Source organism: Theropithecus gelada, chromosome 6 (assembly GCF_003255815.1).
Source record: "Theropithecus gelada isolate Dixy chromosome 6, Tgel_1.0, whole genome shotgun sequence".
In the NCBI taxonomy this organism is placed as follows: Eukaryota; Metazoa; Chordata; class Mammalia; order Primates; family Cercopithecidae; genus Theropithecus; species Theropithecus gelada.
Genome location: NC_037673.1, coordinates 175,375,616 through 175,387,791, shown reverse-complemented (window position 1 = coordinate 175,387,791; position 12,176 = coordinate 175,375,616). Strand labels below are relative to the sequence as shown.

Below are 12,176 nucleotides of genomic sequence, written 5' to 3'. Positions count from 1 at the left end.
CAGACAGTGATGCTGGGCTGGGACTCTCTCAGTCTCAGCAGGCCTGACCATCGTGTGGAGGCCACTGTGGCCTGCTGTGGCTGGGGGTTGCCACCAGGGGCTGGGGAACGAGCGGTCCTGGAAGTCACAGAGGTGCCTGAGCCCTGCTGTGTCTGAGACAGCTTGGCAAGTGTCTGCCACCTTCCTCTGCACCTCGCTTTCCTCTGTAAAATGGAACAATCCCCTAGGTTCGGGGTGCTGTGAGTTTTAAATGAGAGGATGGCCGAGCTGGCGAGCTGGCGCCTGGTGGGTGCTGGTGTGTCCGGGTGGGTTTGCCCTGCTGCTGACGACGGTGTCCTCTCCTTGCAGGGGCCTCCCTGGGCAACCTGGACAGCCTCAGCCGTGCCCTGGGCGTCCTAGAGGAGCGCGTCAACAGCTCGAGGCGGAGGGCACGCAGGCATGCTGCAGACGACGACTACAACATCGAGGTCCTGCTGGGCGTGGATGACTCTGTGGTGCAGTTCCACGGGAAGGAGCACGTGCAGAAGTACCTGCTCACACTCATGAACATCGTGAGTCGGGGGGCTGAGGGGCGGGGCGGGGCGGGGAGGGTCAGCCAGGGGCTGGGCAGGCCAGAGAGGCCCAGCTGCATCCCCTGAGGCTCTGCTGATTTCCTTGTTAGCTGGAGGTGAGTGCCACAGTCTCAGGGAGGCGCTCTGGGTCCACAGGTGAGACAAGTTGACCCTCCCTGACCTCAGTTTTCTCATCTGCAAATTGCGGGTAATTCCAGCTTGACGGGCCCTTTACAGGCTAAGGCGGTTTTATGCAGACTCCAGTCATTTGAATAACAAATGTCATTCAATGGGTCATTTGAAAAACAGGTTTTCTCGATGTTTGCCGCTTTTAAAACTAAAATTATTTTAAAAGGAAACCTCATTTTACCTAAAAAGCTAACCTAATAGTAAGACATAAAGTGACGTTATTCAGCCCCAGGTAGATAGTCCTACCTTCCTCTGGCTCCGAACAGAGGCCCCTTTCTGTCTAAAGTAGAGATCAGTGTGCATTAGAGCGAGGGCCAGACACCAACCCAGGGCCCCTCCTTGAGGCTGGCAGTGGGAGAACTGAAAATCGGGGAGCGAATTCCTTTCTCCCTGTGAGTCTGGGCTATTGAAAGGGGTGTCTGTGTCCCACCTCTGTCTTCTGGGCACCTGCCCCTTGTCTGCCTGATGCTAAGAGATTAAAGAACCACCTCCCTCGTTCCACACCCCCCGCAGCCTGAGCGGGAGATGCAAGGATGCTGCGCCATGTGTGGGTGCAGGCTGTGCAGGCCTTTCCTCTCTCTGCCTCAAGTGGCCAGAGCTACTGTGGGGGTGAGGGGCATCCAGTCTTCAAAATGCAGGTTCCCAGGGGAGCAGACTGGCTCGGCTGAGCCCTGCAGGGAAAAGAAGGGGTGAGAAGGAGGACCGGGGCATGGCCTGGAATGTGAGATGCTGCCAGTGGGGCGTTAGGGGGCCAGGGGATATTTGTGGAATATATCCAAGGAAGCCAGGGCTTAGGGAAGGCTGGAGGTGGTGTGGAAGCCGGGCAGGTGGGAAGTTCTAGAACCCCGTGCTGTGTGTCCAAACCTGTGGATGAAGGAGGTCCTCTGGGGCCGGGCTGCAGGCAGGCAGCGGGGTGTGGAGGTCTGCTCGGAGTCTGCTGCTCAGCTCTGCTTTTCGGGCCAGGGATGAGCCCCCCCAGGAACCAAGCTGACATATGGGTCAGAGTCCCCAGGGCCCTGGTGAAAAGATACCTCAGGGGGAAAAGGGGGATGCGAGTGAGCTGAACACTTGACAAGAGACCCCACCTTCATGCTCACTTTCCTCTTGACCGGCCTTGCATGAGTCCGCGAGCCCTCTGGAGCCCAGCCTTATCCACACGGGGGGCTGAAGTCCGCCGCGTCGGCAAAATTCGTTTTATTTGGGAGAGCGTTGTCACAATTAACCTCATCTTATTTTTGAAACGTACCTTTATTGCAATAATAATAACAATAAAACCATAATGGCTACAATTATTGAGCCCCTACTATGTGACCATGCCAAGCCCACGCTGGGCACCTGCCATGCTGAATTATCTTAGGAAATCCTCAGGCTGGGTCTGTGAGACTGGTAGGTGTAAAATCTTGTCTGCCTTCACAATATGAGCTCTTCCCCTAGCATCATATTGCCTTCCAACCCAGCAGGGAAAGGACTGGGCTTGGAATCACAGTCCGATGGCGGCTCCCGGCCTCGCCTTTTCCAGGCACGTCCTTGGGATTGCTGCTCCCATCCTCTGAGCCTTGGTTTTCTCGTCTATAAAATGGGTCAGTGTTTTCATCGTGGGGGTTGTGAGGGTTAAATGAGAGAATGTCGGCGACTGTGCTTTTCAGTCTCTCAGTAGGGTGAACACCTTTTTAGTTTCCACATAAAATGTGGTTTTGTTATCACGACGGTGACACTATCTAATTTAGTGACAGCCCAGGAGGGGTCACTGCTGAGAGCCCACCAAGGACGCTGACTGAAGGTGGGACCCGGGGTGAGTCCTTCATGAGGCCGGTGGAGGCAGATCAGCCTTTCTCCTGGTGCCGAGGGTCTCTCTGTCACAACGGCTGGTTGGAGGATGTCTAGAAGGTTCTCTGACTTTTGCCATCCAACTTTATTCAAACCCTAGTGATCCAGCCGTACCCCCCATTTTGAATAATGGGAAGGTTCGTTTCTAGAAAAGCATGAGAAATTTAAAACGTCTTACATTGAGATGAGTTTTATCACAACAGAGAAGCCGTTTTAGGAGACAAGTCTCAGAAGTTGAGAAAATATTGGGCCGTGTCTTTTGTCCCCTGTTGCACAGAAGTGAGCACTGATTCATTCAGCAAACATGTGTTGACAGCGTGCTTGTCATGGGCACAGTGGGGGTGTCCTGCAGAGGCGGTGGGGCATGGCAGAGAGTCCCGGGGCTTGGGAGACCAGCGGCAGAGGGTCAGCAGGGGGTCTGTCCTCTGATCGGAGCCCCAGCTCCCGCTGCAAGAGCGCAGCGTGGCCGAGGGAGACAAGGCGCAGCCGTGCTTGGAGCATGCGTTGCCCTGACGGTTAATACCTTGCGTCCTCACTGAGAGCCTGTGCATGCCTGGAGAGTTCTAGGGACAGATCTAAGGCATGCCGGACCCTTCGGTGGTCTTGGGGAGGAGGAGCATTGAGGGAGCGTCTGAGAAAGGATGACCTTCCGGAACACTGCTGTGCGACCGAGCTTCCTGCAGTGCTGGAGAGGAGAGACGCCGGTTTTGCCCTTTCTGGCGCAGCAGCCACCGGGCTCTTGCGCACTTGAAGTGTGGCGGGTGTCCTTGAAGAACTGAACTTTTAATTTAACTTATTTGTTCCAAGATAATTTTAATTAAAAATTTTTTACTCACGGTGAAATATACAGAACATAAGTCAGCATCTTCACCATTTTTAAGTGTGCGATTCAGTGGCGTAAGCACATTCACATGGTTGGGCCACCATCGCCACCACCGTCCACAGAACTCTTCATCCTGTAAAACTGAAACTGCGCCCGTTAAATTTCAGCCCTGTTCCTCCCCTCCCCCAACTCCTGGCACCCACCACTCCACTTTCTGTTTCTAAGAATTTGACTACTCTGGGTACCTCGCATAAGTGGATCACACAGTAATTGTCCTTTTGCGTCTGGCTTACCTCACTTAGCACGATGTCCTCAGGGGCCTTCCGTGTTGCAGCATATGTAAGAATGTCCTTCCTTTTCAGGGAGGAATAGTATCCCGGCCATCCATGGGCACTCGGGTTGCCCCCTCATGGGCTACCATGAATAATGCTGCCATGAACGTGGGTGTTCAGACCCTGCTTTCCGTTCTCTTGACTATAGGCCCATAAGTAGAATTGCGGGACACAGGGTAATTCTTTCTTTAATTTTTTGAGGAGTTTCCACACTGTTTTCCACAGTGGCTGCACCATTTTGCCAACACTGTACAGGGATTCTAGTCTCTCCAAATTGTCACCAACACTTGTCTCTTTTTTCTTTTTTATAGTAGCCACCGCAAAGAGTACTTTATTTGAATTAATTTGCACCTAGATGGAAGCCGCAGTGTGGCTGACAGCTGCTGTGCGGGACAGGGCAAGGCTGGGTCTGTGCACAGACGGACTGCCTACCGTGCCCTGTCTCTGAACTGGGGTGCTGTGGGGGCCTCAAACCACAACCCCAAGGGGCCCCCCAAGGCCTGGCCAGTGGCTTGTCACACTCCTCTTGTAAGTCCCAGCTGGCCACGGGCTCCCCAAGGCTGGAGTAAAAGCAAAAGCATGGAAGACAGAGGTGGTGGCAGCCGGCCGGGACTGGGCTCCCAGTGAGCTGTTTGACTGGCTGTAGAGCAGGTGGGGCTGGACAATGGCACGCCCAGAGCCCAGGGTGTGGGGGCCAGTCCTGGGCAGTGAGCTGCCCACCGAACTGGATGCAGAGAACGGTGGCACAGCCTGTGCCCTGGGAAAGGCCATCCAGCCCTGGGAGGAGGAGCTGGTGGGGGCCCCGATGGTGAGGACCCAGGGAATGCAGGCTCTGAGGAGGAGGGGAGGCAGAGGCGGGCTGAGTGCAGGCACAGCTCCACCCTGGCAGCCCTGCAGCCCTGCACTACCTCAGTTTCCCTCATCATTTGGGGTGACTTCTGCCTGCAGAACTCCCTTTGGGATCTCTTTGTGGCAGAGCCTGGGCCAGAATATGGGGTCCAGGGGTGGCACAGGCAGTTCAGCCTCATCAGTCACCTCCATGCTCCCCTCCTCTGCCCAGGCTCCCTTGTAACTGACATGGAACTGCATGGCTAGTTTTGCCTAGTGGCCTATGTGAAAGGAAGTGATTTGGGTCACCTGTGGACCAAGGCTGGTAAGAGCTTGGAGTCCCCTCCATCTCTGTCTCCCCCTGCCATGGAAACCTTGGAAACCACGTGTCCCAGAAGGCACAGCTACAGCATAGGCTCGGCCCCCCCGACCCACGCCGCACCATGGTGTGAGTAGGGAAACACAGCGTACACTGTATTGTGTTCAGCTGCTGAGATGGGGTGGATTCTCGGCATAGCCATCCTCCTCTGTCTGGTGCCCCTGGCTGCCATTCGTACGGGGGACCAGTGTTTATGGGGCATCTATTATATGTCAGGCTAGGGGTGCGGCCGTGAGCATGACAGGACGTAGCCCTGCTACCTTGTATTCTGGGAAGGGGGACACAGACGATATTCAAGTGAAAAACAAACGGGATCATTTCAAGTAATGATAAATGCAATGAAAGAAATAAAATCGTTATGAGATGGAGAAGGAAGAAGGGTAGCGGAAGGCCGGCCACTTTACACAGGAGGTCGGGGGCTGGTGCACGGGAGATACCATGGGAGCTGAGGCTCATGACAAATGATGTGGGAAGAGGTAGGATAGGGATAGCCTGTTCCAAGTCTGGGGGAGGGGGCAGGCGGCGCCAAGGCCCTGAGGCAGGAATGGGGCCGGCTGGAAGAATGGACAAGGCCTGGCCTGTGAAGCAGCGGGCACAGGTAGGGGAAGTTGGGATGAGCAAGGCTGGCCACCGCAGTCTTCCAGAGGTGGAGGGGCTGCCTGTGGCTCCGGGAGCAGTGGAAATCACGGGAGGGGCTGCTTCCTTTTCTTGTGAATGGCAAGACATGATGTTCCCTTTTCCATGGGAAAATGAAGCTGCCCTTCTCATCTCAGACTTGCCAGAAGGGAAGAGGGTTGGAAATGGAGCGTTTCACAAGGGCCACCTGGGCACAGAAAGGGGCTCTTTGGTTTAGGCAAGCACCCACCTGCCCATTCCGGCAGCCCCTGATGGGTCCAGTTTTCTTATCTTCCTCCTTACATCTAGAAATTCTTGGTTTATCGAAATATGCTATATTTAACACAGATGATTCCTTTTATTTATGTATTTATTTTGAAACAGAGTCTCACTCTGTTGCCCAGGCTGGAGTGCAGTGGCGCGATCTCGGCTCACTGCAACCTCCTCCTCCCGAGTTCAAGCGATTCTCCTGCTTCAGCCTCCTGAGTAGCTGGGACTACAGGCATGTGCCACCACAGCTGGCTTTTTTTTTTTTTTTTTTTTTGTATTTTTAGTAGAGACAGTGGTTTCACCATGTTGGCCAGGCTGATCTTGAACTCTTGACCTCAGGTGATCCACCTGCCTCGGCCTCCCAAAGTGCTGAGATTACAGACGTGAGCCACTGTGCCAGCTATTTTTTTTACTATGTAAAATTAGCATAAATTCATGTAGATATGTATCTTCTCCCAGCAGTTATTGTCTACTACCTGGTTTTAATGATCGCACAACATCACGCCATGTGACTGTAGCACATTTTTTACCTTTTTATATGACATATTCACATAGCAAAACTAATTTCTCCATTAGAGGTCAGACATGCCACTAACTGTACCATGTTCATCGAGCTGAATCTACCGCTCCTGCTTACTTATTTCCTTAAGCTGAGTTGCTGAAAGCGGAGTCCGTGGTCAACAGATATGCCCGTTTTGTAAGCTTTCTACGCTGGAATGTTCTCTGTTACGGTTTCCTCTGTTCCCGCTTCGTTGAGCAAATGCCTGTCTCCCCACCCCCTCACACCACTGAGTCCTTTTGAACAGGGGTAATTTAATTACAACGGAGATAAACTTTTTGTTGTAAGTTGTATTTCTTTGATGTTAATGAGCCTGCATTTAAAAATATACGTGTATTTGTAAACAGAGATTATTTTATTGTTTGTGCTTGGCCTATTCATGCCCTTGATTCTGCTGCGATTTGGGGGTGTTCCATTCATCTGAAGAGTTTGCGTATCTAAGTAGATTAACTTTTTGTCTGTCACATGTGTGGGAAATACTTTCCCCCATCTCCTTGTTTACCTTTTGTTTTGTTCTGCCTGGGATAGTTTTTGACGTCCTACATTTTTGTGTGTGGCCAGATCCTGCAGACTTTCCCCTCCCATGGGAAAAGCTTCTCCCTTGGGCGGATGCGTTTGGCGTCTCCTGCCCTCCCCAGAAGTTAATCTTGTGAGATGCTGGTCTGTTTGGCAGCAGAACTTCCCAAGCTGCAGCTCCCAAGCTCCACACCTGGGTTCAGCCATAGCAGCCCTCCACCTGAATTTCTCCCGAAGTAAGAGGAAAGATAGGCTGGGCGCGGTGGCTCACACCTGTAATCCTAGGACTTTGGGAGGCCAAGGCGGGCGGCTCACTTGAGGTCAGGAGTTCGAGACCAGCCTGGCCAACATGGCAAAACCCCGTCTCTACTAAAAATACAAAAATAAGCCAAGGGTGGTGGCCCATGCCTGTAATTCCAGCTACTCAGGAGGCTGAGGCAGGAGAATGGCTTGAACCCGGGAGGCGGAGGTTGCGGTGAGCCAAGATCATGCCACTGCACTCCAGCCTGGGCGACAGAGTGAGAATCTGTCTCCAAATAAATAAATAAATAAATAAATAAAATAAAGGGGGTGGGGGAAGATAGAGAATTCAAAGGAGCCAATGTATTACATGCAGTGCATTCTTATTTCCCTGCAATATCTGGCTGCTGCAAAACTCATCAGGATATTACCAGTGGGGAATGCTGGCCTATAGGCAGAGCCAGCATGTAACTCCCAGGGCCCAGCGCAAAATGAAAATGTGGGATCGCTTGCTCAAAGAGCAGAGGAAAGTGCCATAAAAAGGGACTATTCAACCACTTCCTTTCTTCCTTAGTCTCTGTCTCTTTCTCTCTCAACTTGCTGTTTTTATTTGCTTTTTAATGTTGTTCTAAGTGAACAAAAATTGGAACCTTGAATTATTAGCATGAATTTCTTATTCATCTTTAAATTGTGCCATGGCTATTTTAAATGCAAATATTAGAGCGCTTGGCTTCTATGTGGAGTCACTGAAATTAAACAAATGTGCATTTTGTGGCTGATCCCTGGTGGGTGCCTCAGGCTGACCACAAGTTTATGACAGGCACAGGCCAGACTCAGGGAGGCTGGGAGGAGGAAGAGAGGATCCCACAGAGTGGAACCCCGCTGAGGGAATTCTCAGGTACGGGGTCCTAGCGGAGTGAGTGCACCCCCAGCATGAAGGGTGCGCCCACTGGAGTCTGAGAGCTTCCTGCCACCCCTGGAAGAACACATTGGTTGTGCCCCAGCCAGGGGGTCTGGGGAAGTAGAGCCAGGCACACCCCCTCCCACTGGTGCATTGCTCCAGCCCACAGCATATGGCCACAGCCAATCCATCTCTATGCAGGTGTCACTCATGGGAGGCTCACCTCCGCCGAAACATGGGCTCTGGCCGGCCATCCACCAGACATGCCCCTTTCCTGCCAGCCGTGGGCGGGACGGCCACCACCACGCCTGCCCTGAGATGCTGCGGGGAATACATGCCTGATCCTGCACCTGCTGGGGGCGGCTGAGAGCCTGTCCTGGGGAGGTGGGACCCTGCTCCACTGCCCTGGGAGCCTTCACTTCCAAAACACACACGCAAGGGTGAGATCCAGACGGAGCTGTAGAGGGTCAAGCCCCAAGTTCGGGGCCTTCTGAACATGGGCCCTGGTCATCTATGAAGTCAGCCTGTCCCTAGGGCAAGCCCAGGAACCTGAGCCCTGCACTCAGACCCCACAGCCCAGTGGACTGCCTGGTGCCCTGCATGTGCCCCCGTATGCCACCTCAGGCTCCCATTCTCTGTGGCCTTTCCCCAGCCTCTACTTGGGCACGTCCACACAACTCCGAGGCCCAGGGGGAACCGGCCGCGCTGAGAGGGCGCCGGGTGTGTGCTGAGCCTGCGGCCCGTGTCCGTGGAGGCTCCCTGCGCTGAGTTGTTTTGTTTTGTTTTTTTTTTCTTGAGATGGAGTCTTGCTCTCTCGCCCAGGCTGGAGTGCAATGGCGTGATCTCGGCTCACTGCAACTGCCACCTCCCAGGTTCAAGCAATTCTCCTGCCTCAGCCTCCCAAGTACCTGGGACTACCGGCACATGCCACCACGCCCGGCTAATTTTTATATTTTTAGTAGAGACTGGGTTTCACCATGTTGGCCGGTCTGACCTCAGGTGATCCGCCCGCCTCAGCCTCCCAAAGTGCTGAGATTACAGGCATGATCCACTGCACCTGGCCTACAATGGAGTTTGAGCACACACAGCCATAGCCCTCCGGGCTGCTGGCAACCCTGGCAACCCTGAGTCCAGTCTCCTGAGGCTCAGTGGCCCTTAGCCTGGTCAGAGAGGCTGAGGCCCCTTGGGGGTACCCACATCCCTCATCTAAGGGCAGAGGGGTCACTCCCAAGCACTGTGAGGGCTAAGAGGATGGAGTGTGAGCCATGGGCAGAGGTGCGGCCTTGCTGGCCCCCCAGCCCCATCACTAGCAGAGGGAACTCTCTTCCCTCTGCCTTCATTCTGCTCCTGCTCCTCCCAGCCTTTGACTCTGGCTCAGCCTCCAGCCTCCACCTTGCATCGCTGCCTCCCCTGGGCCCAGCCGGGAGGATAAGGGGCTCTTCTCTGCCCAGGACTGCCCCCCGTCCCCAACGGCATTGGGAGACCACTGCCATGTTTGACGCTTCCTGCTTAGAAACGTGCTCCCTGAGGGACTGGGTGCTGCCAGGCTGGGACACAGTTGACATTGGTGAACATGCCTGATACTGACCCTGGGGCTTCGGTATTTCTCATTTTCAAACACTTGCTCTGCCAGTGCCTAGGCTAGTCTCTGCTCACAAACTAGATGCAGTGGCCACGTGTGTGGGCCTGGGCACCCCTAAGGAGTGGGCTTGGGTCTGACAGGCTAGGAGGCAGCTCAGGTGTGTGTGGCACCTCAAGTTTCGTCACCAGGTACAGTCAGGGACTCTTCTCCAGGCTCAGGTGAATGGGAGGCAGGGATGAACGCCTCGGAAGATCAGAGCCATTGTGAAAGTTATGTGTTTATATACGCATTTTTATTTTTTTGAGACAGGGTCTCACCCAGGCTTGAGTGTAGTACGGCAATCACAGTTCAGTGCGGCCTCAGACCTCAGCCTCCCAAGCAGCTGGGACTGCAGCCTCACACCGCCATGCCTGACTGATTTTTCAAAGATGTTTTAGAGACAGGGTCACGCTGTGTTGCATGGTGGACTCAGTCTCCTGGGCCTAATGCTGCTGCTGTCTCAGCTTCCTGAGTAGCTGGGATCACAGGCAGGAGCCACCACGCCTGGCTACGGATACAATTTTTTTTTTTTTTTTTTTTTTGGACGGAGTCTCGCTCTGTCCCCCAAGCTGGAGTGCAGTGGTGCGATCTCGGCTCACTGCAAGCTCCGCCTCCCGGGTTTACGCCATTCTCCTGCCTCAGCCTCCCGAGTAGCTGGGACTACAGGCGCCCGCCACCTTGCCCGGCTAGTTTTTTGTATGTTTTAGTAGAGACGGGGTTTCACCGTGTTAGCCAGGATGGTCTCGATCTCCTGACCTCGTGATCCGCCCGTCTCGGCCTCCCAAAGTGCTGGGATTACAGGCTTGAGCCACCGCGTCCGGCCGGATACAATTTTAAAAGTAAAATCTATCTGTGCCAAGACTTCAAGAAATATAAAGCTTGGGCCCAAGGCTAAAGCTTCCTTTGTGGCTTCAAGCATTTAATTAAAGCACTAATTTCAATCCTCCTCTTCCCTGCGAAGCCTAAGGCCTCAATGTGTTGCTTAAATATCAGGATCTACAAAGACCTTGCACTGTCTGTGTGAGCCCCTGGTCCTACTCCACTCCTTGTAGACAGCAGGGAGAGACCATTGCAGTGGGTGACACCCAGCCTGCAGCAAGGCCGGCGCTCAACCTATTTGCTACTGAGAACACGTACTCTCAGGCCTGCCAGAGGCCACCAGACAGATGTAAGCCATCTCCCCCTGAAGTGGCCCCTTTTTTTAGAAGCATTTTAAAACATCAGTTTTACATTAAAGTAAATTTGGACATATTACTTGCACGAAAGCAAAATTCATGTGAACTGGAGATTCTAAATCTGTGTTGGCAAACTCTGGCCCCAGGGCCACCTGGCCCTTCACCTGTTTTTGTAAATAAAGTTTTTTTGGAACACAGCTATGCCTATGGATTTATGAATTGCCTGTGGCCTTTTTCTCTTTTTTTTTTTTTTTTGAGGCAGAGTCTCACTCTGTCATCCAGGCTGGAGGGCAGTGGCATGATCTTGGCCCACTGCAACTTTCCACCTCCCGGGTTCAAGCGATTCTCTGCCTCAGCCCCCCGAGTAGCTGGGATTACAGGCACCCGCCACCATGCCCGGCTAATTTTTGTATTTTAGTAGAGACGGGGTTTCACCATCTTGGCCAGGCTGGTCTTGAACTCCTGACCTCAGGTGATCCACCTGCCTCGACCTCCCAAAGTGCTGGGATTACAGGCGTGAGCCACTGCGCCCGGCAGAGCCTGTGGCCATTTTTGTGCTACAACAACAGGTTGGGTAGTTGCAACAAAAACCATATGGCCCACAAAGCTGAGAACATTCACTACGGGGGGTGCTAAAGGAGTATTTGCTACCAGGCTCTGCAGAAATGGACTTGCTTAGTGCCTGCCTTGAGCTCTGAAGGCCCCAGGCCTCCAAAGTTAGCATGTGCCTTTCAGTACATCAGTGCATGTGGGCGCACGTGTTAGGGAAGTACTGAGTGCAGTGGGCTGCTCAGACCCCAGCCCGCCCCCACCCTAGCCTTATCAGCTCAAAGCTCTGGTGAGGTTACTTCGGGGATTCTTTTGAAAGGATAGAATGCGCTGCTCTTAACGGCTGTGGAACGGCAGGGCAGGAGCAGCAGGTTCCCGGTCACGCAGAATAGCCTCTCCCACCTGTGTGAACTGCTTACGTTCTGGGAGAATGCCTGAGCCCCCAAAGCATCTCTTCTGCTGAGGGCAGACACGCTCCTCGGCCTGCGGAGAATGTGGAACCCAAGGGCCTTCTGTGCCTTCAGTCGAGGCTATAACCTTTGACCCCTCCCAGCACGAGAACATTCTCCGTACAGTACGTTCTTCAACAGTTTTTTTTTTTTTTTTTTTTTTGAATGATTTCTCTCTATGCCAGGATTCAGATATTTTTCCTCTTTTCTTTTCTAATTTAATCCAGAAATTGGCCTGGACTTACCAGAGCCTTGCCAGGGTTTGCAAACAATCAGAAGGCATATGGGCTCAATTTCTCACCAACTTTCCAACGTGTTGAGACCGCACGGTGGCGGCGGGGAAGGCAGCGGC

The 12,176-nt window shown here is 53.3% G+C and overlaps 1 protein-coding gene across 2 annotated transcripts in view; it reads left to right on the top strand.

Moving 5' to 3' along the window:
• Positions 1-12,176, top strand: part of ADAMTS2 (ADAM metallopeptidase with thrombospondin type 1 motif 2) — a 230,117-nt gene that overhangs the window by 131,899 nt on the left and 86,042 nt on the right. For both annotated transcript variants that reach the window (XM_025388450.1, XM_025388451.1), the window contains exon 4: positions 349-551. In XM_025388450.1, the coding sequence (XP_025244235.1) occupies positions 349-551 (203 nt within the window). The remainder of the gene's footprint in view (positions 1-348; positions 552-12,176) is intronic.